Source organism: Natrix helvetica, assembly GCF_964273705.1.
Source record: "Natrix helvetica genome assembly, chromosome: 1".
Lineage (NCBI taxonomy): Eukaryota > Metazoa > Chordata > Lepidosauria > Squamata > Natricidae > Natrix > Natrix helvetica.
The window spans coordinates 8,326,781-8,354,709 of NC_138548.1; the positions used below are offsets into that span (position 1 = coordinate 8,326,781).

Below are 27,929 nucleotides of genomic sequence, written 5' to 3' on the forward strand. Positions count from 1 at the left end.
AATATCCAACTGAAGAGATAAGCTCTGCAAAAGGCATCAAAATGGCAAAACAAGGCAGGTAGAAATGCAAACACCTGAGTATTTATTGGAAACAGAAGAAGGCAACAAAATCAAACTGAATATCATAATGAAGAAGGAAGGGAGGGAGGGAGGGAGGGAGGGAGAAGGGAAAATGAGAAAGGTGGAAGGATGGAGGGAAAAAAAGGGAGGGAGGAAGGGAGAAGGGAAAACAAGGGTAAAAGGATGGTGGGAAAGAAGGAAGGGAGAAAAAAGAAAGAAAGGAAAAGAGAGAACAAAGGAAGGGGAAGGTACGAGGGAAGAAGAAGAAGAAGGGAAGAAAAGAGAGGGAGGGAGGGAGTAAAAGGAGGGAGGGGAGGGAAGAGACCAAAAAAAAGAGAACCAGAAGAAATGAAGGAAGAGAAAGGAGGGAGCAAAGGAAGGGAAAGGAAAAAGGGAAGAAAGGAAGAGGAGAGAGGGAGGGAGGGAAGGGAAGGAGAAGAAAGTAGGGAAGAAAAGAAGGGGAAGCAGGGAACAAAGGAAGGAAAGAGGGAGGAAAAGGAGGAAAGGAAGGAGAAGAAAGGAGGGAAGAAAAGAAGGGGAAGCAGGGAACAAAGGAAGGAAAGAGGGAGGAAAAGGAGGAAAGGAAGGAGAAGAAAGGAGGGAAGAAAAGAAGGGGAAGCAGGGAACAAAGGAAGGAAAGAGGGAGGAAAAGGAGGAAAGGAAGGAGAAGAAAGGAGGGAAGAAAAGAAGGGGAAGCAGGGAACAAAGGAAGGAAAGAGGGAGGAAAAGGAGGAAAGGAAGGAGAAGAAAGGAGGGAAGAAAAGAAGGGGAAGCAGGGAACAAAGGAAGGAAAGAGGGAGGAAAAGGAGGAAAGGAAGGAGAAGAAAGGAGGGAAGAAAAGAAGGGGAAGCAGGGAACAAAGGAAGGAAAGAGGGAGGAAAAGGAGGAAAGGAAGGAGAAGAAAGTAGGGAAGAAAAGAAGGGGAAGCAGGGAACAAAGGAAGGAAAGAGGGAGGAAAAGGAGGAAAGGAAGGAGAAGAAAGGAGGGAAGAAAAGAAGGGGAAGCAGGGAACAAAGGAAGGAAAGAGGGAGGAAAAGGAGGAAAGGAAGGAGAAGAAAGGAGGGAAGAAAAGAAGGGGAAGCAGGGAACAAAGGAAGGAAAGAGGGAGGAAAAGGAGGAAAGGAAGGAGAAGAAAGGAGGGAAGAAAATAGGAAGAAAGGAAGTTCAAATCAGACTTCAAAAGAAGAAAGTGGCAAACCATGATTCATATGGGCCAGTGCTGTGAATCGGAGTCTGAAGTGGGGAGTCCAATTGTCAGTGGGGGGGTGGGGGTGAGGAAGGGAGGGGCCTGCTTTCACTTCCCCACAAAGGAGGGAGAACATGGTGGGGGGGGGGGGGAAGGGGGAGTAACAGTCCAGGATCCAACCATCCGAAAAGCTGGGGAATGCAGTTTGTGCTAAAATTTGCACTGAAAGGGGCGGCCGAAGACGGACTAAATCTGTCTTTTTTTAGTTTTTTGCTTTTAAGAAGAAACTTCTCTCTTCTCTCTTCCCGACGCTCAAAATCTCATCCTCTCCCTTTGTCCCGGTCCTATTTTAAAATGTCTGAAGTCGTCTTTCTCCTAGGGTAATTTAAAGGGAGTCCTCAAATTACGACTGCTGGCTTAACGACGGTTTTCAAATCAGAATGGTGCTAAAAAAAAGGGATTTGACAAGTGGCCCGTGCACTTAAAACCGTGCCAAGCGTGCGTGTGGTCCATTCACAATCAAAATTGGGGTGTTTGGCAACCGGCAATGGATTTACGACAGTTACACTATTGTGTGTGAGTGTGTGTGAGAAAGAGAGAGACGTGATTGCCGTTTACGATTTTCCCAGGGGCTTCCCACAAGTCAATAGAAGAAGCCAGTTTTGCTTAGTGACTGTGCTTAATAACCACTGCAAAAAAAAAAAAAATCAGGCACGGCTCACTTAATGACCACACACATCCAGGTCGTAAGTCGAGGACTCCCTGTCTCCCGACTTCCTTCTAAACTTGGATTTGCCCAACGTGCTTTGCTCATTGCCCATTTAATCCATTTGAACATCTTTGTACAAATAGACCGAGCCATAGAATTTGTTATGAACCTATTCCTCCCCCTCCATTAAACCAAGGTTTAAACTAACCAGGCTTGGCGCGATATGTCAATGCCACGGTTAAGTCTATCACCGGTTGGGTTTTCTCATTGAAGGCAGAATTTGATCTTGGGCGGTGGGGGGGGGGGTGTCATTAATCCTTATTCCTGGTAACATTTAGCAGAACGCAATGTTTGATATGTCAAGATCACGTTAATAAGTCCCCAATTGGCAACTATTTAAAATGCATGGAACAAGGGCTGCGCAGGGGAGTTTAGGCAGTGCAGAGTTAATACAGGTAGTCCTCGACTACAACAGTTCATTTAGTGACAGTTAGAAGTTACAACGACACTGAATAAAGTGTTGCGGCCCGCTAGCAGCTAGCGGACAGCAGATTCGGAGAGTGAGGAGGTTGGGGAGGAAGATGGGCCAGTCCTGGAGTCTGGGGAAGGCTCTGATGAGGGCTCTGTGTCGGAGGCAGAGAGGGGTCCAGGGCCGTCTTGACAGTTATCAGCTGCCTTCAGAGTCAGACATCAGTGAGGCAGAAGAACAGCTGGAGCCTGTTCCCAGTGTGCGCATGCGCAGATCTGCCAGGAGAAGGGAACAGCTAAGGAACAAGGGCTGACTTGGGAGTAAGGCCAGAGGTGGATGGTGAATGGCCCCTCTCAGAGGAAATGAAAGAGGAGCGAAAGGGGAATGGAGTTTGCAGGAGACAATTAGTTCGCTTCATTGGTTCATGACTCTCCGAGACTCCTTTACAAGTTTTGCAGATATCAACCTGGCCGCTCTCCAAGCCAGATAAGGTCTGTGACTGTAAATCCTCCCTTGAAAGACTTTGCTGGATGTGAATGAGAAGAATTCACAGTCAATGAATAAAAGGGGTTTTTGTCGGGACCAGGAGTTTGCTTCATGCTCTTGGGAAGCCTCGGTCAGAACAGAAAGTGACAGGACTGTTTGTCACCGTTATGACCATCCCTGTGATCGTGTGATCAAAAGTCAGACGATTGGCCACCGACGCAGAGTTACGACGGTTACGGTTTCCCAGGGATCACATGATCCCCTTCAGACCAGCAAAGTGAATGGGGAAGTCAGATTCACTTCACAACTGTGTGGCTCACATAACGACTGCAGCGATTCACTTAACAACCGTGGCAACAAAAAGAAATCGTCAAACTCATTTAACAAAGGTCTTGCTTAGCCAAGGATGTTTCAATTGCGGTCGTTAAGACGAGGACTACCTGTATACGGTCCACAGATTTGCAAGTGTTTTCTAAGTTTCCCCGATCTTAATTTAATTGAATGAATTTGATTTTAATTTAATCTTAATTTAAACCAGGGGTGTCCAAACTTGGGAACTTTAAAACTTGTGGACTTCAACTCCCAGAATTCCCCAGCCAGCCATGCTGGCTGGGGAATTCTGGGAGTTGAAGTCCACAAGTCTTAAAGTTCCCAAGTTTGGACACCCCTGATTTAAACCAACCGAATTCAGACCAAGTGATAAATCTCTGTGACTTTTTCCTTGGAGAATCAAAGCACATCCAGCTGTTATGGAGCAAAGGCCCATCACCTCAAAAGGAGGTGAAATCAGGACAGATCCTAAACCCTAAATTTGATTTACACTTACATTTCAGGTGGTCCTTGACTTACGACTGCAATGGAGCCCCGAATTTATGTTGCTAAGTGAGGCAGTTATTTGAAGTGTACTTTGCCCCATTTTGCCAAATTTCTTGCCACAGTTGTTAAGCGAATCACTGCAGCTGTTAAGTTAGTAACCCCGTTGTTAAGTGAATCTGGCTTAACAACCGCGTTGTTAAGCGAATCCCATGGACTTCGCTTAAATACTCGGCAACCGTCATAAATATGAATCGGTTGCCAAGTGTTCGAATTTTGATCCTGGGGATGGTGCAACAGCCGTAAGTGTGACAAAATGGTCTTAAGTCACTTGTTTCAGGGATGGTGTAACTTCGAACGGTCACTAAATGAATTGTTGCAAGTCGAGGACTACCTGAAACTACCTGTGGCCAGCCCTGCAGCTGGCACTTGAGCATCAGCTTTAGAGGAGGCGAGAAGAGGAAGAGAAACATGCCAATCTAAGATTTGCAACTACAGGGAGTCCTCATCTTATGACCGTAATGGAGACTACCCATCACGGTTGTAAGTCGTGATGACTGTGAAACCGGTCAGTCACGCCAAAGATCCAGACGGATGACCTTTTTGGCTGGCTGGGGCATTCTGGGAGTTGAAGTCCACAAGTCTTAAAGTTCCCAAGTTTGGACACCCCTGTGCTAAATCAATAAACAAACTGGAAGCAGATGTTGGGTTTTGACAAAGCTGTGAGACAGGCCAAATGGGCCATAAATGCATAATTGTAGTCCAGTCCTGAGCACTGAGAACTACGAATATAGGCGGTAAGTACCTTCGGTTAGCGACCGAGTCGTAAGCTGAGGATTGTCTATACAACAAGATTGCATTACAGCAGATATTACCAGGAATAAGGAGACGCAGGAAAGGGAGAACACGCAATCTCCATGTAAAGGAGAATATTGGTAGCTTGGTAGGTTGAAATGAGGGGTCCTTGGTGCTCTTTGAGCTTGTTTGTTTGTTTGTTTGTTTTTTGCAGACGTTTCATGACCCAACTAGGCAACGTCATCATCAGTGCTAGAAGGGTGTGGAGTGGAGGAGTAGGAGAAGGAGGAGATAACATCATCAGTGCTAGAAATGAATGGGTTTTGTGGAGAGAAGGACTGTGGGGTCCTTGGAACTCTCTGAGCTTGGCTGTTTTCTTGCAGACATTTCATGACCCAACTAGGTAACGTCATCAGTGCTAGAAGGGAATAGAGTTTGCTCTCCAACCCTTCTAGCACTGATGATGTTAGCTAGTCAGGTCATGAAACGTCTGCAAGAAAATAGCCACATTCAGAGGTCACCAAGGACCCCAGAGTCCTCCTCCTTCTCCTCCACTCCACACCCTTCTAGCACTGATGATGTTACCTAGTTGGGTCATGAAACGTTTCCCGGAAACCTGAACCTTCATCCTTAGGTCTTTAGGATGAATCTGGGGTTCCACCTAGCCTGTTTCCATCAAGGAGAATCCTTCTCTTCTGGAGATCCTAAGAAGGGCTGTCCTACGTGTTGATGGACCTCTACTAGAAGAGCAGAAAGTTCAAGAGGGCAAAGGAAGCAGGATGGGGTGCAAACTTGTTTTGACAGACCTGATTTTAGGAGAATGGAGCACCAGGATCCAATCATCTCTTGTCCTTACAACCCTGGGATCTCAAGATGGATCTGGAAAACAAATTCTGAGGACCACGTTCTTCCATGACCCCCCCACCTCACCCCCCGGATATAGGTAGTCCTCGACTTACGACCATTTGTAGTTAAAACGGCACTTTAAAAAAGTGACTTGAGGTCCATTTTCTGCACTTACAACCGTTGCAACATCCTCGTTGTGATCAAAATCTTGGCAATCGGCTCATATTTATGACAGTTCCCAGAATCACATGACCAGGTGATTTTCTGACTAGCAAAGTCGATGAGGGAAGCCAGGTTCCCTTCACCACCGCGTGACGAACAGAACAACTGCGGTGCTTCGCTTAACGACCGTGGCACGAAAGGTTTGTGAAATGGGGCAAAACTCACTTAACCAACGTCTCGCTCGGCGACAGAAATTCTGGCCTCCATTGTGGTCGTAAGTCAAGGACTGCCGGTAGGTAGAATTTGCAGCTGGTTGGAGAGGGAAGGATATTAAGGATGCCGGGTGGGGGGTGGGGTGGGGGGGCAGAAGCAAGGGGACCCCCCCCCATTATGAAAACTTTGGTTCCTTCAGACCCCGATCCACGTTTCGAAATAAGCCATGGTTAGAAAGCAGGAAGGACGGTGAGGGCAGGCGAGGGTGGCTGAACGCAAGGCCAGAAATCTGACATTCATTTTGCTCGACCCAACAAGCAAAGAGGGAACAGAGTTATTCGGTTTGTCTTTTGTGGGTGGGTGGGTCTTTGTGTGTGTGTGTGTGTTTTAAAAAAATTAATTAAAACAATAATTAAAATTAAATCGTGAATGGGAGGGTGGGAAGAAAAGGAGGTGAGGTTGAAAGCATCGAAGGAAACCAAATGGCATTAAAAAAAAAAACATTTTGACACCCAGCAAGCTGCTACTTTTTGAATGAGGTGAGAAGTTTTGGGCATTTTGGTGAGAAGACAGGGTCTTGCCCCAAAATGGGGACAGGAAAAGGGGTCCAAGATAAACGTACAGCCTCAACATAATTCTGAGGAAACTTAGATTACACCTGTCTTCTTGGGTTGTTATAAGGCAGGTTGTGTGAATCGTTGTGTTGGTACAATTCAATGGGGGAGGGGGATTTTTAAAGTGAGTTACCACCAGATTCCTGGGCTCAGAATTATTATTTTCCTCCTTAATTCTTCCAAGGGGAAATTATATGTTTGTTTTCGTAGATTTTCAGGGGTGTAGGTATGCTGGTTTTGTTGTATTCGGGTCTTTTCCCGTGTAAGGAACAACCTTACACAGGAAAAGACCCGAATACAACAAAACCAGAGCATATATATATATATTGAATTTATTTCCCCCAGGTTGATAAAAACTTAACCTTCACAGAAATGTGGTGTGTGTGTGTGTGCACCCAGGTTCATTTAAAATCTAAATTCTAAATGCTTATTTTGCAAGGTGGGTGGCAAAAAAACCCACCCAATTTTATTCCGAGCCGCCCCACCGAGGCCAGGATATTAAGATGCCCATCGACGGGGGGGAGGGGGGGGCAACGTGGATTGAAAAGGCAGGCGACCAGGTGTAATCTAAAAACCTCTCGCCCTAACCCCCAAAATAATAATCATTAAAAAGAACGAAAAAACAGAAATAGCAATGCAAAAGAGGCGTTAAGACATATAAGCAGGCACAGGGGGCGTTTTCATTTTTTAAAAAAAAACAATAATCACAATAGCACAGTGTTCCTGCAGACTGCCCTTCAGGAATTTGGGGGAAGAATTCCCTAAAAAAACACCCGCGAGAAATCCTTCTGCAGAAACAGAGTGTTAATTTGTTCACGGTTTTTTCCCCCCATTTGTTTTTTAAAAGGGGAAATTGGAGAGCAGGGGATTTATTTAAAAGCAGCAGAGGGTATCTGCTTACCCCTGAAACTATTTCCCCCCCCTCTCCTCTCTTTCTTTCTCTTTCTCGGTGCAAGTGTGTAGAAGGTTAGAAAGGATTTAGTGAGGGCCTTAAATCAGGGTTCTCCAAAATTAGCAACTTTTAAAGACTTGTGGACTTTAACTCCCAGAATTCCCCAGCTAGCATAGCTGGCTGAGGAATTCTGGGAGTTGAAGCCCACGTATCTTAACAGAACAAGCAAATAGCAGAGTTGGAAGGGACCTTGGAGGTCTTCTAGTCCAACCCCCTGCTCAAGCAGGAAACCCTACACCATTTCAGGCAAATGGTTGTCCAATCTCTTCTTAAAAAACTTCCAGTGTTGGGGCATTCACAACTTCTGGAGGCAACTTCTGTTCCACTGATTAATTGTTCTCACTGTCAGGAAATGTCTCCTTAGTTCTAGGTTGCTTCTCTCCTTGATTAGTTTCCATCCATTGCCTTCGGGTGCTTTGGAGAATAGGTAGCGCATGGAGGCGAATCTGAAAAGACTGACCTGCCATTTCCCCACCGCTTATTAATATCTACATTGGATGTGGTTTTCTGCCAATTTGTCCTGGATTGGGCAAACTGGTAGTGATGGTGGCGGGAGGCTCTGCCCACCTGCCCGTACGCTTCTGTGCATACGTAAAGCAAACCAGTAGTAAAATAAATTGAAACCCACCACTGATCTACATACCTCCCTCAGTATCAAGGGTTAGATGAGACAGGGAAGAAGGGGGCGGAAACGGTTTTCTCAGATTTTGGAACTGCAAAATAGCCACTAGGTAAATAAGCTTTTTTAAAAAAACTTATTTTAAAAAAACTGATCCAATAAAGAAAACAGAAGGAATACTAGGGTGGAAATGGATTTCATTCTGAGCAGGGTTAATCATATTTGGCAACTTTTAAGATGGGTTGGACGTTCATCTCCCAAAATTCCCTTCAACTCCCAGAAATCCCCAGAATTTTAAAGTTGGGAATTGAAGTCCACACAGAATTTCCATGGCTTTTAAGACTTTAAGCACTGCTGGCTGGGGAATTCTGGGAATTGAAGTCCACCCATTTTAATGTCTTAAAGCCATCCAAATTCTGGTCTAAGTTCTGATTGTAAGTTGAGGACTTACTTGTATGCAATTCAAGTTATTTCCATAATGGTGTAGTTATTTCCATAATGGTGTTGTAATGCGGACAACATCATTAGATGCCCTCAAGGTTTCTTCTGGACGCTGATGTCCTATTGTAGAAGAGGGTGAATGGGTGAATTTATCTGCCTTTAAAGGAGATATTGAATTTTTGTGGAAATCTGCGAATGGCAATAAGGTATTTCAGACTGAACATTTATCCTGATTTTTTTTAAAATATATATATATAATGGAAATACTGGGCTGTCTTCATTCATAACACCAGGACTGAATACTGTTTATTTGGTTTAGGGCCTTGTGGCAAATAAACCAGGATTAAACCAAATCTGCCTATATTTGGATTTTGCCATCCAGAAAATCTGCAGTATGCGGCTGATTTGCCCAATTCCTGCTTTAGTCAGTATCCTAGTCTTCAATTCTGTTTTCTTTACGTGAACTTCTCTACACCAAAAATGGAACCAAAGGACTTAGCTTTTCCAGGTGGATATGGGATTGGGCTAGACTCATCTATAGCTTAGTTAACATTACAATCACAATGGGAAACCTGGCTTATTAGGAATCCCAACCAAGCATGATTAACCACGATCTGTTCTAAAGAATTCTAGGTTCTTTCAAACCAATGATGCTGCCTTTCTTCAAAAATTGAGGCTGTTCTCTGCTAAATTAAGTCATAAGGCAACTCACTTCATCATCATAATCTTTTAACGACCCCATAATTCCTCGAGGGTTGGAGTCTGGCCAATTGAACAGAGCTGAGTGTTTACTGGCCAGATGCCCTTCCTGTCGCCAATGCAGTTATATATTTAGCAGATATATTCTCATTGTGCAGAGAGAGAAATAGCTGCCCTCTACCTAGGATCGAACTCACAGCCTCCTGATTGTGAAGCGAAAGCTCCATCTCTAGGCCTCCACACCACTTCATATGGCAACTCACTTATTCAGCAGAAAATTAAAATAACCAATTATCCACATATTTCCTTGAGTCTGCCCTAATGTCACAATCTTAATAAGCCTTCCTCCACTGGTGCCTTAATAATCCTTTATGCTATACTCTCCAAGAAAGAAGGATATCTTGTATTAAGAATAATTCTTTGCAATGTCTCCTAAAAGGTCTTGAGGTTTAAGATAAAGGTCAAGATTTAGAATGGAGGTATCCAAACTTGGCAACTTTAAGACTTGCGGACTTCAACTCCCAAAAGTCCCTAGCCAGCATGGCTAGCTAGGGAATTCTGGGAGTTGAAGTCCACTAGTTTTAAATTTACCAAGGTTGGACATCCTTAGTTTACAAGCTTTGTAGTTCTAGGAACCACTTTGACTTGGTAAACAAAAGGAAGAATATGGGACAGGATAATGGGTATATATATTTTTGCTGTTGGTGTGTGTGTGTGTGTGTGTGTTTATAATGCCTGCATCCAGGCATCTAAGCAAGGAATTGTCTGCATCTTCAGAGAGGGACAGATGGTGAGACAAAAGAAGAAAGAGGAAGAACGAGAGAGGCAAAGAGAAAAAGAGAGGGAGAGAGAGAGAGAGAGAAAGAAAGAGAGAGGGGATTTTTTTTTCCGAAAAAGTTGCACTGGATTTCTCAAACAAATATCAACGACAACAAAAATCACACAGCAGTTTCAGAATTTTAGAAAAAATTAAATTGTTCTTTTATTTTTTCTTTTGGTTTTTGGTTCTAAAAGTTGAAGAAATGGGAATAACAGCTGAGGAGAAAATGGGATGTGGCACAGTAGGAAAACATAAGGTGTTGGTTTGTCCAGCTCCTTCCTTCCTCCCTTCCCTTCCCTTCCCTTCCCTCCTATCTATCTATCTATCTATCTATCTATCTATCTATCTATCTATCTATCTATCAATCAATCAATCAATCAATCAATCATCTATCTATCTATCATCTATCTATCATCTATCTATCTATCTATCATCTATCTATCTATCTCAGAGGTATGTATGTATGTATGTATCTATCTATCTATCATCTATCTATCTATCTATCTATCTATCTATCATCTACCTACCTACCTACCTACCTACCTACCTACCTACCTACCTACCTACCTATCTATCTATCTATCATCTATCTCAGAGATGTCCAATCTTGGCAACTTTAAGACATGTGAACTTCAATTCCAGAACTCCCCAGCCAGCCATGCTGGAAAAATGAAATCCATGCTCGCTGGGGGATTCTGGGAATCGAAGTCCACAACTCTTAAAGTTGCCAAGTTTGGGGATCCCTTGTCTTAACATGACCCTTTGGCCTTCAAAATCATCTCTTGGCTGAGACCAGTTAATTTATTTGTTTTCGTGGATTGATTTTATGTATATCCTGCCTTTATTATTTTTATAAACTGATTTTTACCTTCGCTGTAGGAGAAATCAATGATTGAAAATGGAAGTCAACGATCTCTGTAAAGATCATTTTACAGTTGTGTCTTTTTAACTCTTTTGGACAGGGGGAAAAAACCAGATTTCTCTTCTACCAGTCCCTTGTTAAAATCCTTTTCCGTTAACATACATAGCACATGGTCTGCTCTGAATTCTGCAAGTAATTTTCCTGTAATAATTAAATCCAGGGTTATCCACAGGGCATGGTCAAAAGTCAAAATTGTAGTGCCTCAAGTGTGCAATCCACATTTTTTTTTGTCCACTCCACAACCCACAAACACTCTGGGTTGAATCAGAATTTTAAAGCCTGTACAACGAATTATGCTACAAATCTCCACACGCCACTTAAAGGCGCCTTCAATAGTTTTATCCGAAGCAGTTTTGTTTTGCATGGAATTTAACTCAAATTCTTCTTTTTTAAAAAATCAATCACTTCCATGATGCGTTTCAAGAAGAGACGGGATAAATTCTGCCCTCTTCACTCAGAAATTGGTTTCTCTGCCTCAGTTGTGACTGGAAGGGGCGATTTATAGCCAAGTATCCTCCTCTGTAAGGGAAATGGCTGGTTTCTAAGTAGGATATATTAAAAATAAATAAGTAGGGACCAAAAAAACTGTATTAGCCAAACCATGGTTTAATGAAAAAGCAGTTAAACAAACCATGGTTTATGTTGCCAGTTTCCAGCATTTACTTCCAGCAAAAAATAAAAAATAAATAAGGCCCATGTGGCTAATTGGTTTTCTTAATGACCGCAGTGTTCATTTAAGAACCACAGTAAAAAAAAATTGTTGAAAAATCAGGTCTGGTCATGTGATGCCTCGACTTACAACCTCAATAACTTACAACCATAATTCCAGGCTCAATTCCGGTCGTAAGTCGAGGACTACCTATATGTATTGCATTCATTTCTAGCCCTCCCTCTTCTCCCTAATAAGAATCTCTTAGCTGAGGGAGGTAGAAATTTAATAAATACCTTAATAAAAATAACTAAATCCCTAAATAAATAAAATATCCCATGAGCCCTTGCAACAAGAGGGTCCTGGCACGGCTTCACCCCAGTGGCTGCCTCCTTTTCCCACTGGTCAGGAAGCTGCAGCTACAGCTTGACACACCCACACACACCCAGCCAATCAGGGCCTGAAAATGCTGCCATGTCTTGGCTACCATAGAGTTGTGTTGGAGAGAGAAGCTTGAAGCCCCTGACCTTCTTTCTATTCAGCTCTTTTTCATGGAGGACCAGATAGGCGAGGAGCCCAATAGAATAGTATTGATGGAGTGAACATTGGAGTTCAGCAACAATTCTGTTTGGGATTGAATTTAGACCCCTGGGCGTTGTGTTCCTAAAACACACACATCGCACTCCCGTGACTCAGTTAAGGAAACAAAGGCGCCATATCTCCTATGCCCTGAATTGGAAACCTGTGTGATGTTTGTCGTTTTGGCTTGCCGATCATTTCAATTATCGAAGGAATGGAAAACGGGGTAGAATCGGAGAGGGTAGGAAGGGAAAGCAGGAGCACTGGCTTCTAATTTTATTTTTTTTCCACAATGCATTTGGAATAAATTGCAGCATAGCCGAACCAACTTAAAAGAAAAAAAAAGAAAACACAACATCCGAAACCAATGAACCCCAAATCAAAAGAGAGAGAGAGAGAGAGGAAAAATAAAAACCCTCCAAAAGCAAATAAATAAATAAACAAACAAATCGAGAATCACATAGGGATAGCTTGGAGGGGGAGGGAAAGAAATCCACTGAATAATAATAATAATAATAATAATAATAATAATAATAATAATAATAATAATAATAAAGAAAACGTAAAATATCGTTTTAAAAAATGGATATAGATATATCGATATATATATATACACACACACACATACGCACATTGGGAAGAACAACCTCCTCCAAAGGAATATTTTTTAAAAATAATAATAATAATAAAGCCGTCAAAACAAAAATGTAAAATAATTTGTTTTGAAAAAGAAAAAGGACCAGCATGCAAAGATCATTGTTCACATTCTCCTAATCATGCATCAGGCCCAAACGTCCGTAAAGAGGACAAAAATAAGTGCACATACAACGCAGCAACGTTACCAAGGATGCAGAGAGAGGCGCACAATGCAACTCAACTCATCTCCGGCGAGACCGAGAACGAGCAGATCTCGCCCGCCGTTCTTATATTTGATTTCTTTTATCATGATATCGACAGAGATTTTTTTCTTGCTTTCTTTCTCTTTCTTTCTCTCTCTCTCCCTTTTCTTAATTTTTTTTTCTTAATTTTTTTTTTGTTGCTAAAATAGACATATTCCGTTATCGATCAAAGAGCTTTCTTATTTAGTTAGTTAGTTAGTTTATTTTATTTAAATCATCATCACCACCATCGTTTTTTTCTTTCTTTCTTTTTTCTTTTTTAAAAAGATAAAGGTTATAGATAATAGATATATATACTTCTCTCTTTAAGAAATGTAAAAATGTGGGTAAAGAAAGTAAAAAAGAAAAAAAACCACACCAACCTTCTCGTAGCTCTGAGGGATGTTAAAGGGGTTTGATGCGGGACACAATGACATGAGAAGAGAGAAAAATAGGGAACACAGAGAGAGTAAAAAAAGGCCTTTCAAGGCTGGCAACTGCAAATCGATTTTGCTTTTTTTCTCTTTCTTTCCGTTTTTTAACTTAAAAAAAAAAAACAAAAAAAACTTTTTTTTTCTTTTTTTTTTTAAAAAATCTTCAATCTGTCCCTTTTCCTTCCGAACCATCGGGGCCATCACCAAGAGGCCCCCCGGGAAAGTTGAAGGTCTCTGAGGAAGGGGGGCGCTTCATATCAACCCGGACGGGCCAGTTTAAGAGAAGCCCCCCTCCCGAGAATTCGGAAGCCCGCCTGGCACTGCTGAATGGCCCACCCCCTCTTTCTCCCCAACATCGCCCCCCTCCCCACCCCGCGGCTGAAGGAAAGAAAGATTAACAAGGACAGTGTGATTCCCACCACCTCCGTCACCGTGGGGTCCTCGCCGTGGGTTAGATCTCTTCCGCGGTCCACCAAAAATATTGTAAGATAGTGACACTCGTTCGAGGCATATCCACATGGGTTTGGGAGTCGCGTCCTAGAAACTCAGGACGGGATTGCAGGTTGCAACGGACCAACCCAATTTGGCTCGAGCTAGCAAAAATCCCAAATTTGACGGAACCTCCAATTTTGAAATTTTGGGGAGAAGGAGGGCGAAGGCAATTTTCCATATCTTTGGATCAATCCAATCTCGTCGAATTAAAGCGGGAAATCGTGCGACGGGAGCCTCGTGTCCATACGGACATGCTTCGAACCCCAATCCCTTTGAATCTTCTTCCCCTCCACCAACGTAACAAAAAGAAAAAAAAGGAGGGGTGGAAACCAGACCTCTTTTTCCTGTTCAGGGAAAAAACAAAAACCCCAAGAAAAGGAAACAATAACTTGAGCTATTATTCCCTCCACACACACCCCTCACCCGCAAATCTCAAAAGTCATTAAGAGAAACAAGCATGTTACGGGAAGAAACAGTCAGAAAAAAACATCGAGGATTTTTTAGTGCAGCGACAACGAAGAGGGGGGAAAAACAAGGCGTCGAAGACCCCTCCCATACCCACCCCATCATTTCTGCCCCCCACCCCACTCCAAAATTCGATCCTTGGGGAGATATCAACCCAAATTAACCTTCAAGGCTTCCAAAGAGCTCACTTCATGGAAATCGGACCACCTTTTAAACTGGGGGCAAAAGTCTCCGTGAAGCCTCTTAAAAGAGGGGTTCAAATAGAACGGGCTCTTGTGTAAATTTGCACACGCGGGACATGCCAATCTATCCCGACCAGTTAAATTTGGAGCGGTGAATTTGTTTCATTCACACTTGTTGTAAAGCATTCAAACACTTTTGTACGTTGATTTTTGATGCGCTGACCGTTTAAAGCACCACTACACCAAGTGTGAATTCTGGTAGGATATTTTTTAAAAAAAATAAAATAAAATAAATTTCAGGTCAAGATTTTTAGGGCAGCCTGATATTCCAGCATTATCACCAGCGGGAATGAAATAATTTCAGGTCTGTACGTAGATGACACTACAGGAATTGTTTCTGCATTGCAGAATTCAAATGGCCGCCCGCAGAAATCCCCGGATTGCCAACTCGTTTTAAAAGCTTGCCAACTTGTCATTTTTTAATCTGATGATTTTAAGGTCTTTTTAAATGTTTTTTATGCTGGAAGCCGCCTGGAGTCTCTTTGAAATGAGACGGGTGGCAAATAAATTTAATCACCATCATAATTATCTCCGTTTTAATGATCCTATAATCTAGTGTTTCTCAACCTTGTCAACTTGAAGATGTCTGGACTCTGGGAGTTGAAGTCCAGACATCTTCAAGTTGACAAGGTTGAGAAACACTGCTATAATCCCTTGCGGGGTGGAGTCTGGGCAACTGAATGAAGTAGCTGAATGTTTAGTGGCCAGATGCCCTTCCTGTCGCCAATACAGAGTTATATTTAGCAGACATATTCTCATCCTGCCCAGAGAGAGAAATAGCTGCCTTCTACTTAGGTTCGAACTCACAGCCTCCTGATTGTTAGGCGAGAGCTCCACCTCTAGGCCACCGCTCGGCAAATAAATTTAATAAATAAATAAAAATAAGACTGAGAGACTGTAACCAAGGGAGGTAGGGGGGGAGAATCCTGCAAATCTGCTCCCAAAAACTACATCTCATTCTTTGCGGCCTGAAGGCATAGTTCCAAAGAGCAACAGAGACAATCTATACCTCATTATTATCATGACAATAAACAGTAACAAATGCACTTTTAAAAATTGTTTTGGCATAGATGGGCAGGGAAGGGAAGGATTTGAAAAATACGGGTGAAAAACCAGTGACATTTTCTGGAAGAATGTCTGGAGGCCACAGCTTCATGAAGTCTCCTGTAACTTCAGGTTAGCCAGCCAGGTAAATAATTTTTTTATAAACATTCATGAGCCTATCAAACGGTTAAACCAATTTTCATGGGGCAAATGGTAGGTTTTGTGGGGGCTTTTTTTGAGGGGGGGGGGGAGGGATGAACAGCTATTGAAACAAAAAACGTTCCTACTTAAAAGAAAAAAAAAAGAAAATTCAAGGAAAAACATTCAGCCAGATTTTTAAAAAAATAGATCCGTGCAAGGGGAAAAAAATTCACCGATCCAGTTCAGATCGATTGAAAGCTGTCAATTCAAAACGTTGGAAGCTTATGGGCAGGGCAGGCAAAGGCCAAGAATGACCATGTCCTCTCTTCTGAATGCAGAGGGTCCTCTATTTACGACTGCTTCTTTAGCAACTGTCCGAAGTTGCAACGGCATTGAAAAAATTGACTTACAACTGCCCCTCGCACTTATGTCTGTCACGACGTCTCCATTGTCGTTTTATCAAAATTCAGGCCCGTTGACAACTGGCATGTATTTCTGACAGTATCGATAAAGGAGAACATTTGTAACTCGCAACTTGAAATGAGGGGTCCTTGGTGCTCTCTGAGCTTGGCTGTTTTCTCGCAGACGTTTCATGACCCAACTAGGTATCATCGTCAGTGCTACGACAGTTTGAGAGCAAAACTCCAGTCCATCCTAGCACTGATGATGTTACCTAGCTGGGTAGTGAAACGTCTGCAAGAAAACAACCAAGCTCAGAGAGCACCAAGGACCCCTCGTTGATGAGAGTAGCAGAGTCACACAATCGCCATTTGCAACTTTCCTAGAAGCCAGATTTGCTTCGCAACCGTGCGATTCACTTAATGACCGCAGCAAAAAAAAGATCGTTAAAATCGGGCACGAATCGCCTGGCTTAGCAATCGTCAACCCAGGACTATCTGTATTCTGAAGAACCTGCTTACTTTGCATTTTGGTTCTTTCCCTAACTCATTTCTAGTGAATATTTTGAAAATAACGCTTCCTTGGAGGAAAGAATTGTGTTGTTCAGCTGAATTTTTTTTCCCCCGGGGCTTAAACAAAGCACCTTGCAAAAGGCATTTTATGCTCGCCGTTAATTTTCATCTGAGTCAGCCCCGCATTCTGCTACCAAAATTTCGTGCACAGAAAAGGGAACCAACAAAATTGCAATTTATTGGGCCATTTGGGATACCTTGTGGGAGATACAACTGGCAGAATTGGAAGGGACCTTGGAGGTCTTCTAGTCCAACCCCCTGCTCAAGCAGGAGATCCCTATAACATTCCAGACCAATGGCCGTCCAATCTCTTCTTAAAAACTTCCACTGACGGAACACTTCCAACTTCTAGTGGCAAGTCGTTCTACTGGTTCATTCTTCTCACCGTCAGGAAGTTTCTCCTCAGTTCTAGGTTGGTTCTTGCTTCGAGAATAGAATAGAATACAGCTGGAAGGGACCTTGGAGGTTGTCTAGTCCAGCTCCCTGCTCAAGTGGGAGAACCTACAGTATTTCAGATAAGTGACTGTCCAGTCTCTTCTTAAAAACTTTAGTTTAACTTGGATACCTCTTGGGAAAGACGTAGGAATTTAAAAAATGCCTTGAATTTTAAACCTTTGAAAGGATGACCCTCATCTTTCAAATGCTCCCTACACATTTCACTGAGGGACAGAATTCTTCCCATTTACTGGTAATCCTCGACTTGTGACCCCTCGTTTGGCGAAGCGTTCCAAGTTACGACGGTGCTGAAAAAAGTGACTTGTAACTGGTACTTAAAGCTTCTGATAAGCCAGGTCAATAGGGGGGGGGGGGGGAGAGAAGCTGGATTCACTTAACAACTCCAGATTCACCTAACGACGGTAACAAAAACGGGTGTCAAATTGAGCATGATTCACTTAATGTCTGCATCGCTTTTTGGTTTTTAAGAAGAGGCTGTACAGCTTCTTGTCTGGGATGTTACAGAAGTCTCCTGCTTGAGCAGTGGGCTGGACTAGAAGACCTCCAAGGTCCCTTCCAGCTCTATTCCGATGGACTGTTGGCTCATTTTTAAATGACCGTCCTCTAGGACTCCAATTAACTCAACTTCCTTCCTTTAAGAGAGGCCTTCAGCCCGAATTCTTCCATCTCGTGTAAAAAAAAGGCCACGCAAGGCTCCCGAAAGACCTTGGCGTGTCTGTGTGCATGCGTGTAAGGGCGGGCAGGGGGGAGGGGGGGTCACATTTGCCATTCTTGTGAGTCACGGCGCTCCCTACCTCTCACGTATAGGTTGGCGGGCGAAGAATAGCGCACTCCGGCACTGTTGCTGGCAACGCATTCATATTTACCCTGATCCGTCTCTTCGCTGCTCTCGATCTGAAGGCCACCTGGGTAGGGAAGAGAGAAAAAGACAAAAAGGAAAGAGGAGATGCCGAGAAATACGTTAATTGTCGACCGAGGGCAGATTGGGCACAAAAGGGAGAAACGGCTCTAAGGGGCCGAACGCACCAATTATTACCGATAGCATATCCCGAGCTCAGGGTTGAACTGTGTGATCTTTGGTGCTCTCTGAGCTAGATGGAGTTTTTTTTTCCCCCAGACGTCTCATGATCCAACTAGGTAACATCATCAGTGCTAGAAGGGAGTGGGAGTTGCTCTCTATTTATATCCTTGCTGTCGGGATTGGTGCGAGTGTGGTTTTCCTCGCTGGGAGTTTCTCGATTAGGGTGTTGTTCTTAGTTTATTTGTCAGGGGTTAATTCCTGCTTATCTGTGTACTGATTGATGATGTCTTAGTCCTTTGGTTTTTAGTTTTTCGATTCTGAATGACATATAAATAAATATCAACCGTGAGCCAACTCCACATCCTTCTAGCGCTGATGAAGTTCCCCGGTTGAGTCGTGAAACGTCCCCAAGAAAACAGCCAAGACTGGAGAACAACAAAGATGCCACAATACAATTTATTCCTGTGATTAACTCTTTTCTGCAGCCCAGTATACTTTTTCAACCATTAGGCCGCGCTTCCCTCTTCAGCCTTAAACAGCCACAAACGCAAGACACTTTCCTGTGGTTATTCCAGCTGCCAGGTTGGATTTGGCCACATCCCCCCCCCCAAAAAAAAAACCACAACCCATGCACCAAACAGCTTTTGCTATTCAGCTTTGGCTAAGAACGTAGCATTTTCCTCACTGTCAGTAAAATCAGTGTATTGCAATGTCCCCATCTCCAAGGAAAGTTATTGCAAACCAAAGTTGTGTTTTCAATCTGTGTAACTTTTAAGACGGGTGGGCTTCAACTCCCAGAATGCCCCAGCGAGCATAGAATTCTGGGAGTTAAAAGTTCACACATCTGAAAGAGGCCCAGGTTGAAAAACACCGTTGCAGACCGATACTACCTTTATTATAAAGTTATAATAACAAAATCTGAACTTTCTTCCAACTCCCTAACTTTGCTGACAGGGGGTGGGCCTCGCCTGAGACACTTTCATGTGTTACAGTCCTACCCTGGACTCGGGCTTCCTTTATCTTCCTCCTATCCCTCAAGGCCATTTCATCTGTCCTCTGGAGCAGTGTTTCTCAAACTTGGCGACTTTAAGTCCTGTGGACTTCAACTCCCAGAATTCCCCAGCCAGCTATGCTGGCTGGGGGATTCTGGGAGTTGAAGTCCACAGGACTTAAAGTCGCCAAGTTTGAGAAACACTGCTCTGGAGTTATGGAAAATCCACTACCGTATCATGAACCCTTTGAGGTTCCTGATCCTCAGGATCTCACAACTCAAGGTGGACTGCCCCCCTATGCACAGAGGCTCAAGGTTGACTCTCTCTGTGGATGGATGCAAAGTTATGGAAGTTCCACCACCAAACCACGAAACCTTCCTCGTCCTCAGCTCTCACAATCCAAGGTTGACTGCCCCTGTGCATGGAGGTTCTTAATAAAGTCCAATCAATGAAAGGACAAGATCAACCCATCCTGGATATTCCTCCCCTCACTATGGAGATCTATCTAGGACAGTGTTAGCAAAGCTTTTCGGCACCGAGTGCTGAAAACGGGAGCCCGCACTCACACATATGCCGAAAACTAGAAGACCAGGTGGCCTGTGCGCAGGCATGCGCCAGTAACTGGAAGAGCATCATCTGCGCATGTGAGTGCCAGAAACAAGAAGAACATCTTCCCGGTGCGCCTGCGCCTGCTAGGAAGATAATATTCCAGTTTCAGGTGTCCACATGTGCACTAGCCACCTGGTCTTCCGGTTTCTGAAATGCATGTGTGCGCAAACACAGGTGGCTTGCGCGCATACATGCACCGGAAAGTAGAAGATCATCTTCCCAGCATGCGCATGCACACCGGATGGCTGCTTTTCCGGTTTCCAACACACCCGCGTGTGTGAAGGCCGGTGCGCTGGAACCAGTGGTGGGTATCAATTTTTTTAGAACCTCTTCTGTAGGTGTGGCCTGCTTTGTGGGAGTGGCTTGCCAGCCATGTGACTGGGTGGGCGTGGCCAACTTGTAAAAAGTGGTGAAACTCACTGAACAACGCTTTTGCTTAGCAACCAAAATGTTGGCTCAGAAACTCTGGCATTTGAAGCACGCAAGTCTTAAAGCTGTCAAGTTACAAGACCCTTGCACCCCTAACCCTTTAGAAAAAAATACCCCAGGGGTGTTCAAACTTGACAGCTTTAAGACTTGTGGACTTCAACTCCCAGAATTCCTCCTCCAGTCATGTTGGCTCAGGAACTCTGGCATTGAAGTGTGCAAGTCTTAAAGCTGTCAAGTTACAAGATCCTTGCACCCCTAACCCTTTAGGAAAAAAACCCCAGGGGTGTTCAAACTTGATAGCTTTAAGACTTGTGGACTTCAACTCCCAGAATTCCTCCTCTCGCTCTTCATCTTGATGATGTGCGGACGGACGGGGGGGTGGGGAGGGAGCTGGAACCGGTTCTAAACGGCGCAGTAGATTTGTGGAACCTCTTCTATAGAAGAGGCTAGAACTGGCAGGAACCCACCCCTGGCTGGAACCCAGAAGAACAACGGGCGACGGCTTGGCGTGGCCAGAGAAATGGCTCTGTATGCCACTTCCAGCACGCATGCCATTGTCATCACGGATCTAGGAAATAGCCCTGATGGATCAGAGCAATATTGCAAATTCTTCCTTTTTTTTTTTTTTTTTTGCTACTGGTCCTCAAGATTTAGTTTTTGGACCATCCGAATTAGGGTAGGGTTAATTTTCTGCTATTTAGCAAGGTAGCTGAAAATGAATTTTCCATCTTCAGAGAGAGTCTACGAGAGGATTCCAAGGGGATCAGGAAAAATTGGCCTCCTTAAAAAAAACAACTTGTTTTGTTCTGATTCTGTACGTCTCTCATATTTCCAGAAGAGATTTCTCTCCTCCTGTGGTTTTTTTTTTTTCCACACCAGAAAACACCACTGCGATTTCATTAAAAATAAAAAAAATAAAAATATCCCACTTCTCGTGTCCTGCACTGCGGAGCTGTGTCAAATTAACACTTGTCATCTCGGTAGAATGTGGGAAAGAGTTATTCTTAGATCCCCACACCAAAAAAACAAAAGACAGACATTTCTAACCCCCCCTCCCCCACAATCCAAGCCTGTGAAAAACCAGCATTTTAAACCTGCAGGACCATAAATTGCAAAAATAAGCCCAGCATTTAAGAAGTCTTCCACCCCTTTTCTGAGGTGCCTCAGTCCATCCAGCCAGGAGAAAAAAGAACATTCCAGAAGGAACCATATATCCCCCCCCCTGTGTGTGTCTGTGTCTATGTATATGTATGTATGTGTGTGTCTATGATATATACACACACACATATATACATACATATACATACCGTATTTTTTGGAGTATAAGACGCAGCAAAGTTTTGAAGAGGAAAATAAAATAAAAAATTTTGCCCTTGACAAACCTCCCAAAAATGGCCCGTTTTTCACAAAAATGGGCCCGTTTCCCCCCCCCAAAAAAACAGGGCGTGGTTTTGGGAGGCAAAAAATGCTGTATTCAGTGTACAAGATGCACTCAGCTTTTCAGCCTCTTTTTTGAGGGGAAAAAGGTGCGTCTTTTACTCCGAAAAATACGGTGTATTTATATATATAAATATCGGTGGGCATGCTATGGGTTTGCCCGGGCTCAGGAGAACCCACAGCTAACGTTATGGGGGGTTCAGAGAACCTACAAATTCCATCCCTGGCTGGCCCCGCCCCTCCTACCCCTCCCAGGAGTCTCGGCGTGGCCCATTTTGGATGCAAGGTTAAGTGCAGAGCCCATGTGGAGGCTCGGGGAGGGGGGAAAACGGGCCTCCCGGAAGTTCTGGCCGGCTGGAAATGGGCCCAATTGCAGCCTCCGGAGGGCGTTGGAGCCTGAGCGTTGCGGGAGGCCGACTAGGCCACGCCCACCCAGCAACTGGGCAGAGAACCCGTTGTTTAAAAAAAATTAAGTCCACCCCTGTATGTGTGTCTAGCTATCTGTCTGTCTGTCTAATGTATCTATGTATCTGTCTGTCTGTGTATCTGTCTGTCTATATATCAATGTATCTATCTATCTATCTGTCTGTCTGTCTGTCTATCTATGTATCTATGTATCTCTCTCTCTCTGTCTCTCTCTGTCTATGTATGTATGTATGTATGTATGTATGTATGTATCTATCTATCTATCTATCTATCTATCTATCTATCTATCTATCATCTATCTATCTCTCTATCTATCTCTGTCTGTCTATGTATCTATGTATCTATGCATGTATATATGTATATATGATGTATGCATGCATGTATGTATGTATGTATGTATGTATCTATCTATCTATCTATCTATCTATCTATCTATCTATCTATCTATCATCTATCTATCTCTCTATCTATCTCTGTCTGTCTATGTATCTATGTATCTATGCATGTATATATGTATGTATGATGTATGTATGTATGTATGTATGTATGTATCTCTCTCTCTCTCTCTGTCTATGTATCTATGTATCTATGCATGTATCTATGTATGTATCTATGTAAGTATGTATCTATCTCTATCTATCTATCTATCTATCTATCTATCTATCTATCTATCGGGTAATATTAAACATATGCTGGACAATAAGTCAGAATTCAGAGGGAAGGAAGGAAACAAAAAAGAGAAGGCATAGAAAACAGAGGAGATGCACAGAAGGCAGGAAATGACATTTTCCAACAGTGACAAGGTAACACAATTCTGCATTGGGAAAAGAAACAACGACAACAACAGGCCACGCAACTACATGTTACAATAACTGGTTATAATCGAGAGGAAAAATGCTTTGTTTTATTTTTTAAAGGAAAGGGGCAATTGTACCCTCCAGCACAAAGCAAGGGGATCTTACCTCGGATTGGAGTACCTTCTGTAAGAAAAAGAAACACAAAACAAACAAACAGAAAAAAAAAGAACAACAAACACAGAAGTGAAAAGCCAAGTGGGGGGAAAAATGGGATTTTTTTTTCTTTTTCTTTCAGGACCGGCCAGTGGGAGGAAGGCACCCAGGAGAAAAATGGATAAGTGAGTTTTTAAGGCTGCTTCTCCAGGGCACGATTTGGGGTGAGGGACACACAGAGGTAGTCCTTGACATACGACCATCCATTCAGCGACCATTCGAAGTTACCACGGCACTGAAAAAAAAGGCAACTTGCAACCGGTCCTCATACTTACGACCGGCGCTGCATCCCCACGGTCACCCGATCAACATTTGGGTGCCTGGCAAACCGGCGTGTGTTTATGACGGTTGTCGCATCCTGGGGTCACGTGATTCACCATTTGCGACCGTCCCTTAATAACCGCCTTGCTGAACGATGGAAATTTTGCTCTCCGTTGTGGCCGTATGTCAAGGACTAACTGCGATTCGGTTTTTGGTACCTATGTTCCCTTTGGTTAAGGGGGGAATGAGGACGGGTGGAGGAGCTGCTATTATTCGAGTAAAATCTCCGAAGAACCCAAGTTTTAGAAAACAAAATGTAATAATTTACAGAACAAAATTTAATCATTTAGAGAACAAAATGTAATAATTGTTCTTCCTTACCTACCCAGGTGATTGCAAATAATAATAATAGTAATTCAGATAAGATCAAGGCCTGTTTTGACCCAGATCTTGAATCAGGCCCATGAGGACTAGAAACTTAAGTGGATCCGCTTTGCAAAAAAAAAAATGCCTTCACTTCTGCGAGTGCACAGGGGAAAAATTAGGAGATTTTAGAGGAACAGAAGGAGAACATAATTTCCATATTTTTTTTTGGGTTACCCAGGAAACCTGCAGAAAAAATATTTGGCAATTAGCAGAACCCCAGAAGGCGGTTTGTCCTTGGGGTTACTAAGAGAATCACATTTTTTTTTGGGGGGGGGGGAGATCTGACTTATTTTAAAAAGCTGAGAATTGCCTAGCTTGAAAAATGCCGTCAAGCAGTTTCTTCTCTGCACATGAACAGAAGCTCTATTTTTTTCCCCCTAGCCTGGCCCAAGAATGCGATTATACGAGGTTCAAGCCTTCCACTCTGCGGGAAATAAAATTTTGTCAGCCTGGGAAACGTCACCTTTGTCCTTCCTCCCACTGGCTTTTTCAAGGTTTATTTCTCAAGTCAAGAAGCACATTTTGTAAAATTCTCAAAAAGGGCTTGTTTTTTTTTTTTTTAAACCCCAATCCTGAAAACAAAGCAAAGGATTTCATGGATATTTTTCTGGATCCAGGTTCCCTCGGCGTCACAGACGCTGTCTAATAATTTTTGGTGGCCCATGCAAATATTTTTAAATGTCCCTATTGGTGTGACTTGCCGGAAGTTATGAATAATATCTGCAGGAGAAGCAAGGATAATACCAATTCTTTTTTTCCTCCAGCCTATTGTCCTCCTGCAGAAACACCAATTATTAGTTTTTTGCTTTTTCATTTTTTTTTCTTTCTTTCCCCCTCCTTCCACGCTACCCCAAATGCACTATTTTCAGGATCTGGGATAAAAACAATGTGGTTATTATTTCTGATTAGTTAACATCTGTGGAGTGGGAAAGGGAGTGGTTAGGTGGTTACAGCTGGTGGTTAAGGATCTAGTTAGATTTAGTTACTAATTAAGGAAAAGGTTAAAACACATTATCTATTCTAAAGGAAGGAGGAGTCAGCATCTAGTTAGAACTACCGGTTAAGGTTAATCAAAGCAGAGAGCTTGTTAGCTTGTGGGAGGAAGGAGAGTAGGCAAGGAAGAGGAGAGGGAGTAATGTTAATTTGGACTAGCTACTGTGAAAGAGCAGCTGGGGGGGGAAGGAGGGGGGTTTAAAGAGCAAGGAAACGAGAGAGAGTGAGATAAAGTAAGGTTTATTGGGAGAAACAGGATACCCTCAAACAGAGAAAGAAAAGAAAGGCAGGAAGGAAGAAAGGTGGGCAGGTGGGAGGAAGGAATGAAGAAAGGAAACTAGGAGGGAGCGAGGAAGGAAGGAAAAGGAGGAAAGGAAGAAAGAAGAGGGAAATAAAGGAAGGAAGGAAAGAAGGAAGGAAAAGGATAGGGAGGATGGGAGGGAATGAGGAAAAGAAAGGAGGCAGGCAGGCAGGGAAGGAGGGAGGAGTGGAAGGAAGGAGGGAGGGAGGGCAGGTGGGAGGAAGGAACGAAGAAAGGAAACTAAGAGGGAGTGAGAAAGGAAGGAAGGAAAAGGAGGGAAAAAAGAAAGAAAAGGGAAATAAAGGACAGAATGAAAGAAGGAAGAAAGGAAGGAAGGAAGGAAGGAGAAGGAGGATGGGCGGGAAGGAGAAAAATAAGGAAAGGAAGGAAAGGAAAGAGGGAGGCAAGGAGGGAGGATGAAAATGGAAGGAAAGAGGGCGGGCAGGAGGAAAGAAGAAAGTAAACTTAGAGGGTGTGAGGAAGGAAGGAAAAGGAAAGAAGGAAAAGGAGGAAAGGAAGAAGACAGGGAAATGAAGGAAGGCAAGAAGGGAGGGAGAGAGAGAGGGAGAGAGAAAGAAAGAAAGAAAGAAAGAAAGAAAGAAAGAAAGAAAGAAAGAAAGAAAGAAAGAAAGAGAAATTCAGAGTGGAAAAAATATCTGCCATCTGTAACTCAAATTTGGAATGGTTTAGGAAAACGGCGTTGACCAGAGCGAGGAATGGATGCGAGCCGTTCCAAGACAAGCTGCCTTTTGCAATTGACTGATGGGGAATTTGTCAATGCCGGTAGTGTTCCAGTAATGCTCCAGATGTTTTGGGATCACATCCAAGGCGCCTATCACTCTTGGGACTGTCTTTGCTTGGTTAATATGATCATTAAGCTACCTTGACAAGGGCAACCGGGAGGGGACGGAGACGGCCTTGGGACAACAGGGCACAGATGGCAGATCTTTTCTTTTCCTGTTGTTGGAGTTTCACATCTAAAGAGCTGAAAGAGGTTTAGCTTTCTTTTTTTTTTTCAAAGTGGAGTGTAAAAAAAGCCGGTATAAAACCCTGATTCCCCCCCCCGCCCCCCCTCAAATGTAACTCTTAAAAGGGACTCGGCCGAAAATGTCAAGCAAGTCCAGAGCAGACTTCTGAAGCAAGGGATAAAAAGTAGGACTGAAACAGACGGGATCTTGGCCCAGATAAAAAATAGAAGGGCTGCCCCAGAGAGGAGGGGGTCAAGCTATTTTCCAAGGCACCTGAAGGCCAGACGAGGAACAATGGATGGAAACAGAACAAGGAGAGATTCAACCTGGAAATAAGGAGGGATTTCCTGACAGTGAGAACAATCAACCAGTGGAACAGAAGTTGCCTTCAGAAGTTGTGAAGGCTTCATCCCTGGAGGCTTCCAAGGAGAGACTGGACTGTCAGAAACGGTGTAAGATTGTGATGGCGAACCTATGGCACACGGAGTCATATTTGCTGGCAGCTGATTTTTCGCCCTTCTGGAGGGCTGGGAGATACCATTTTTGCCCTCCCCAGGCTTCAGGAAAGCCTCCGGAGGCTGAGGAGGCTGAAAAACAGGGACAACAGTCCAACCGGAAGTTCAGGAATGAGCCTCCGGAGGCTTTCGTGAAGCCTGGGGAGGGCAAAAAACGGCCCCAATGGGCCAACCTGAAGTTCGGAAATGATCCATTTCCAGCTTCCGGAGGGTCCCCGGGGGGACAGGAGGGGCATTTTCACCCTCCCCAGGCCTCAGGAAAGCCTCCGGAGCCTGGGGAGGAGTTGTGCACACATGCGCAGGTGGGCGGGGAGGATTGAATTGGTGTGGGCACACCAGTGGTGGGTTTCAAAAGTTTTTAGAATCTCTTCTGTAGGTGTGGCCTGCTTTGTGGGAGTGGCTTGGCAGCCATGTGACTGGGTGGGCATGGCTTGGCAGCCATATGACTGGGTGGGCATGGCTTGGCAGCCATGTGACTGGGTGGGCGTGGCCAACTTGTAAAATGTGGTGAAATTCATTTAACAACGCTCTTGCTTAGCAACCAAAATGTTGGCTCAGAAACCCTGGCATTTGAAGCACGCAAGTCTTAAAGCTGTCACGTTACAAGACCCTTGCACCCCTAACCCTTTAGAAAAATAAACCCCAGGGGTGTTCAAACTTCACAGCTTTAAGACTTGTGGACTTCAACTCCCAGAATTCCTCCTCCAGTCATGTTGGCTCAGGAATTCTGGCATTGAAGTGTGCAAGTCTTAAACCTGTCAAGTTACAAGGCCCTTGCACCCCTAACCCTTTAGGGAAAAAAAATCCCAGGGGTGTTGAAACTTGGCAGCTTTAAGACTTGTGGACTTCAACTCCCAGAATTCCTCCTCTCGCTCTTCATCTTGATGATGTGCGGAGGGGCGGGGGGAGGGAGGGAGCTGGAACCGGTTCTAAACGGCACTGTAGATTTGTGGAACCTCTTCTATAGAAGAGGGTAGAACTGGCAGGATCCCACCCCTGGGGCACATGGGCACACACACACGCAATTTTGGCATGCCGTAAGAAAAAGATTTACCATCACTGGCGTAGGATCTTGTGCTTGGGCAGAGGGGTTGGAGTAGATCAGGGGTTTCCAACCTTGGCAACTTTAAGCCTGGAGGATTTCAACTCCCAGAATTCCCCAGCCAGCTGCCTGGAGAATTCTGGGAGTTGAAGTCCTCCAGGCTTAAAGTTGCCAAGGTTGAAGACCCCTGGACTAGATGACCTACAAGGTCCCTTTCAACTCTGCTAATCTAATTCTCTTTTTCTTTGACTACAGCAAGATACTTTTTTCCAATTTCCTTATCTTGGCTGGGCGCCCCTCCAGATAATAACCAAGCCTGACCCTGCCTTAGCTTCCAAACCC

At 43.9% G+C, this 27,929-nt stretch overlaps 1 protein-coding gene across 1 annotated transcript in view; it reads right to left on the reverse strand.

The window, feature by feature from the left end:
- Positions 1-27,929, reverse strand: part of PTPRS (protein tyrosine phosphatase receptor type S) — a 242,388-nt gene that overhangs the window by 113,098 nt on the left and 101,361 nt on the right. The window contains exon 6 of the mRNA XM_081960707.1: positions 17,952-18,062. Within this exon, the coding sequence (XP_081816833.1) occupies positions 17,952-18,062 (111 nt within the window). The remainder of the gene's footprint in view (positions 1-17,951; positions 18,063-27,929) is intronic.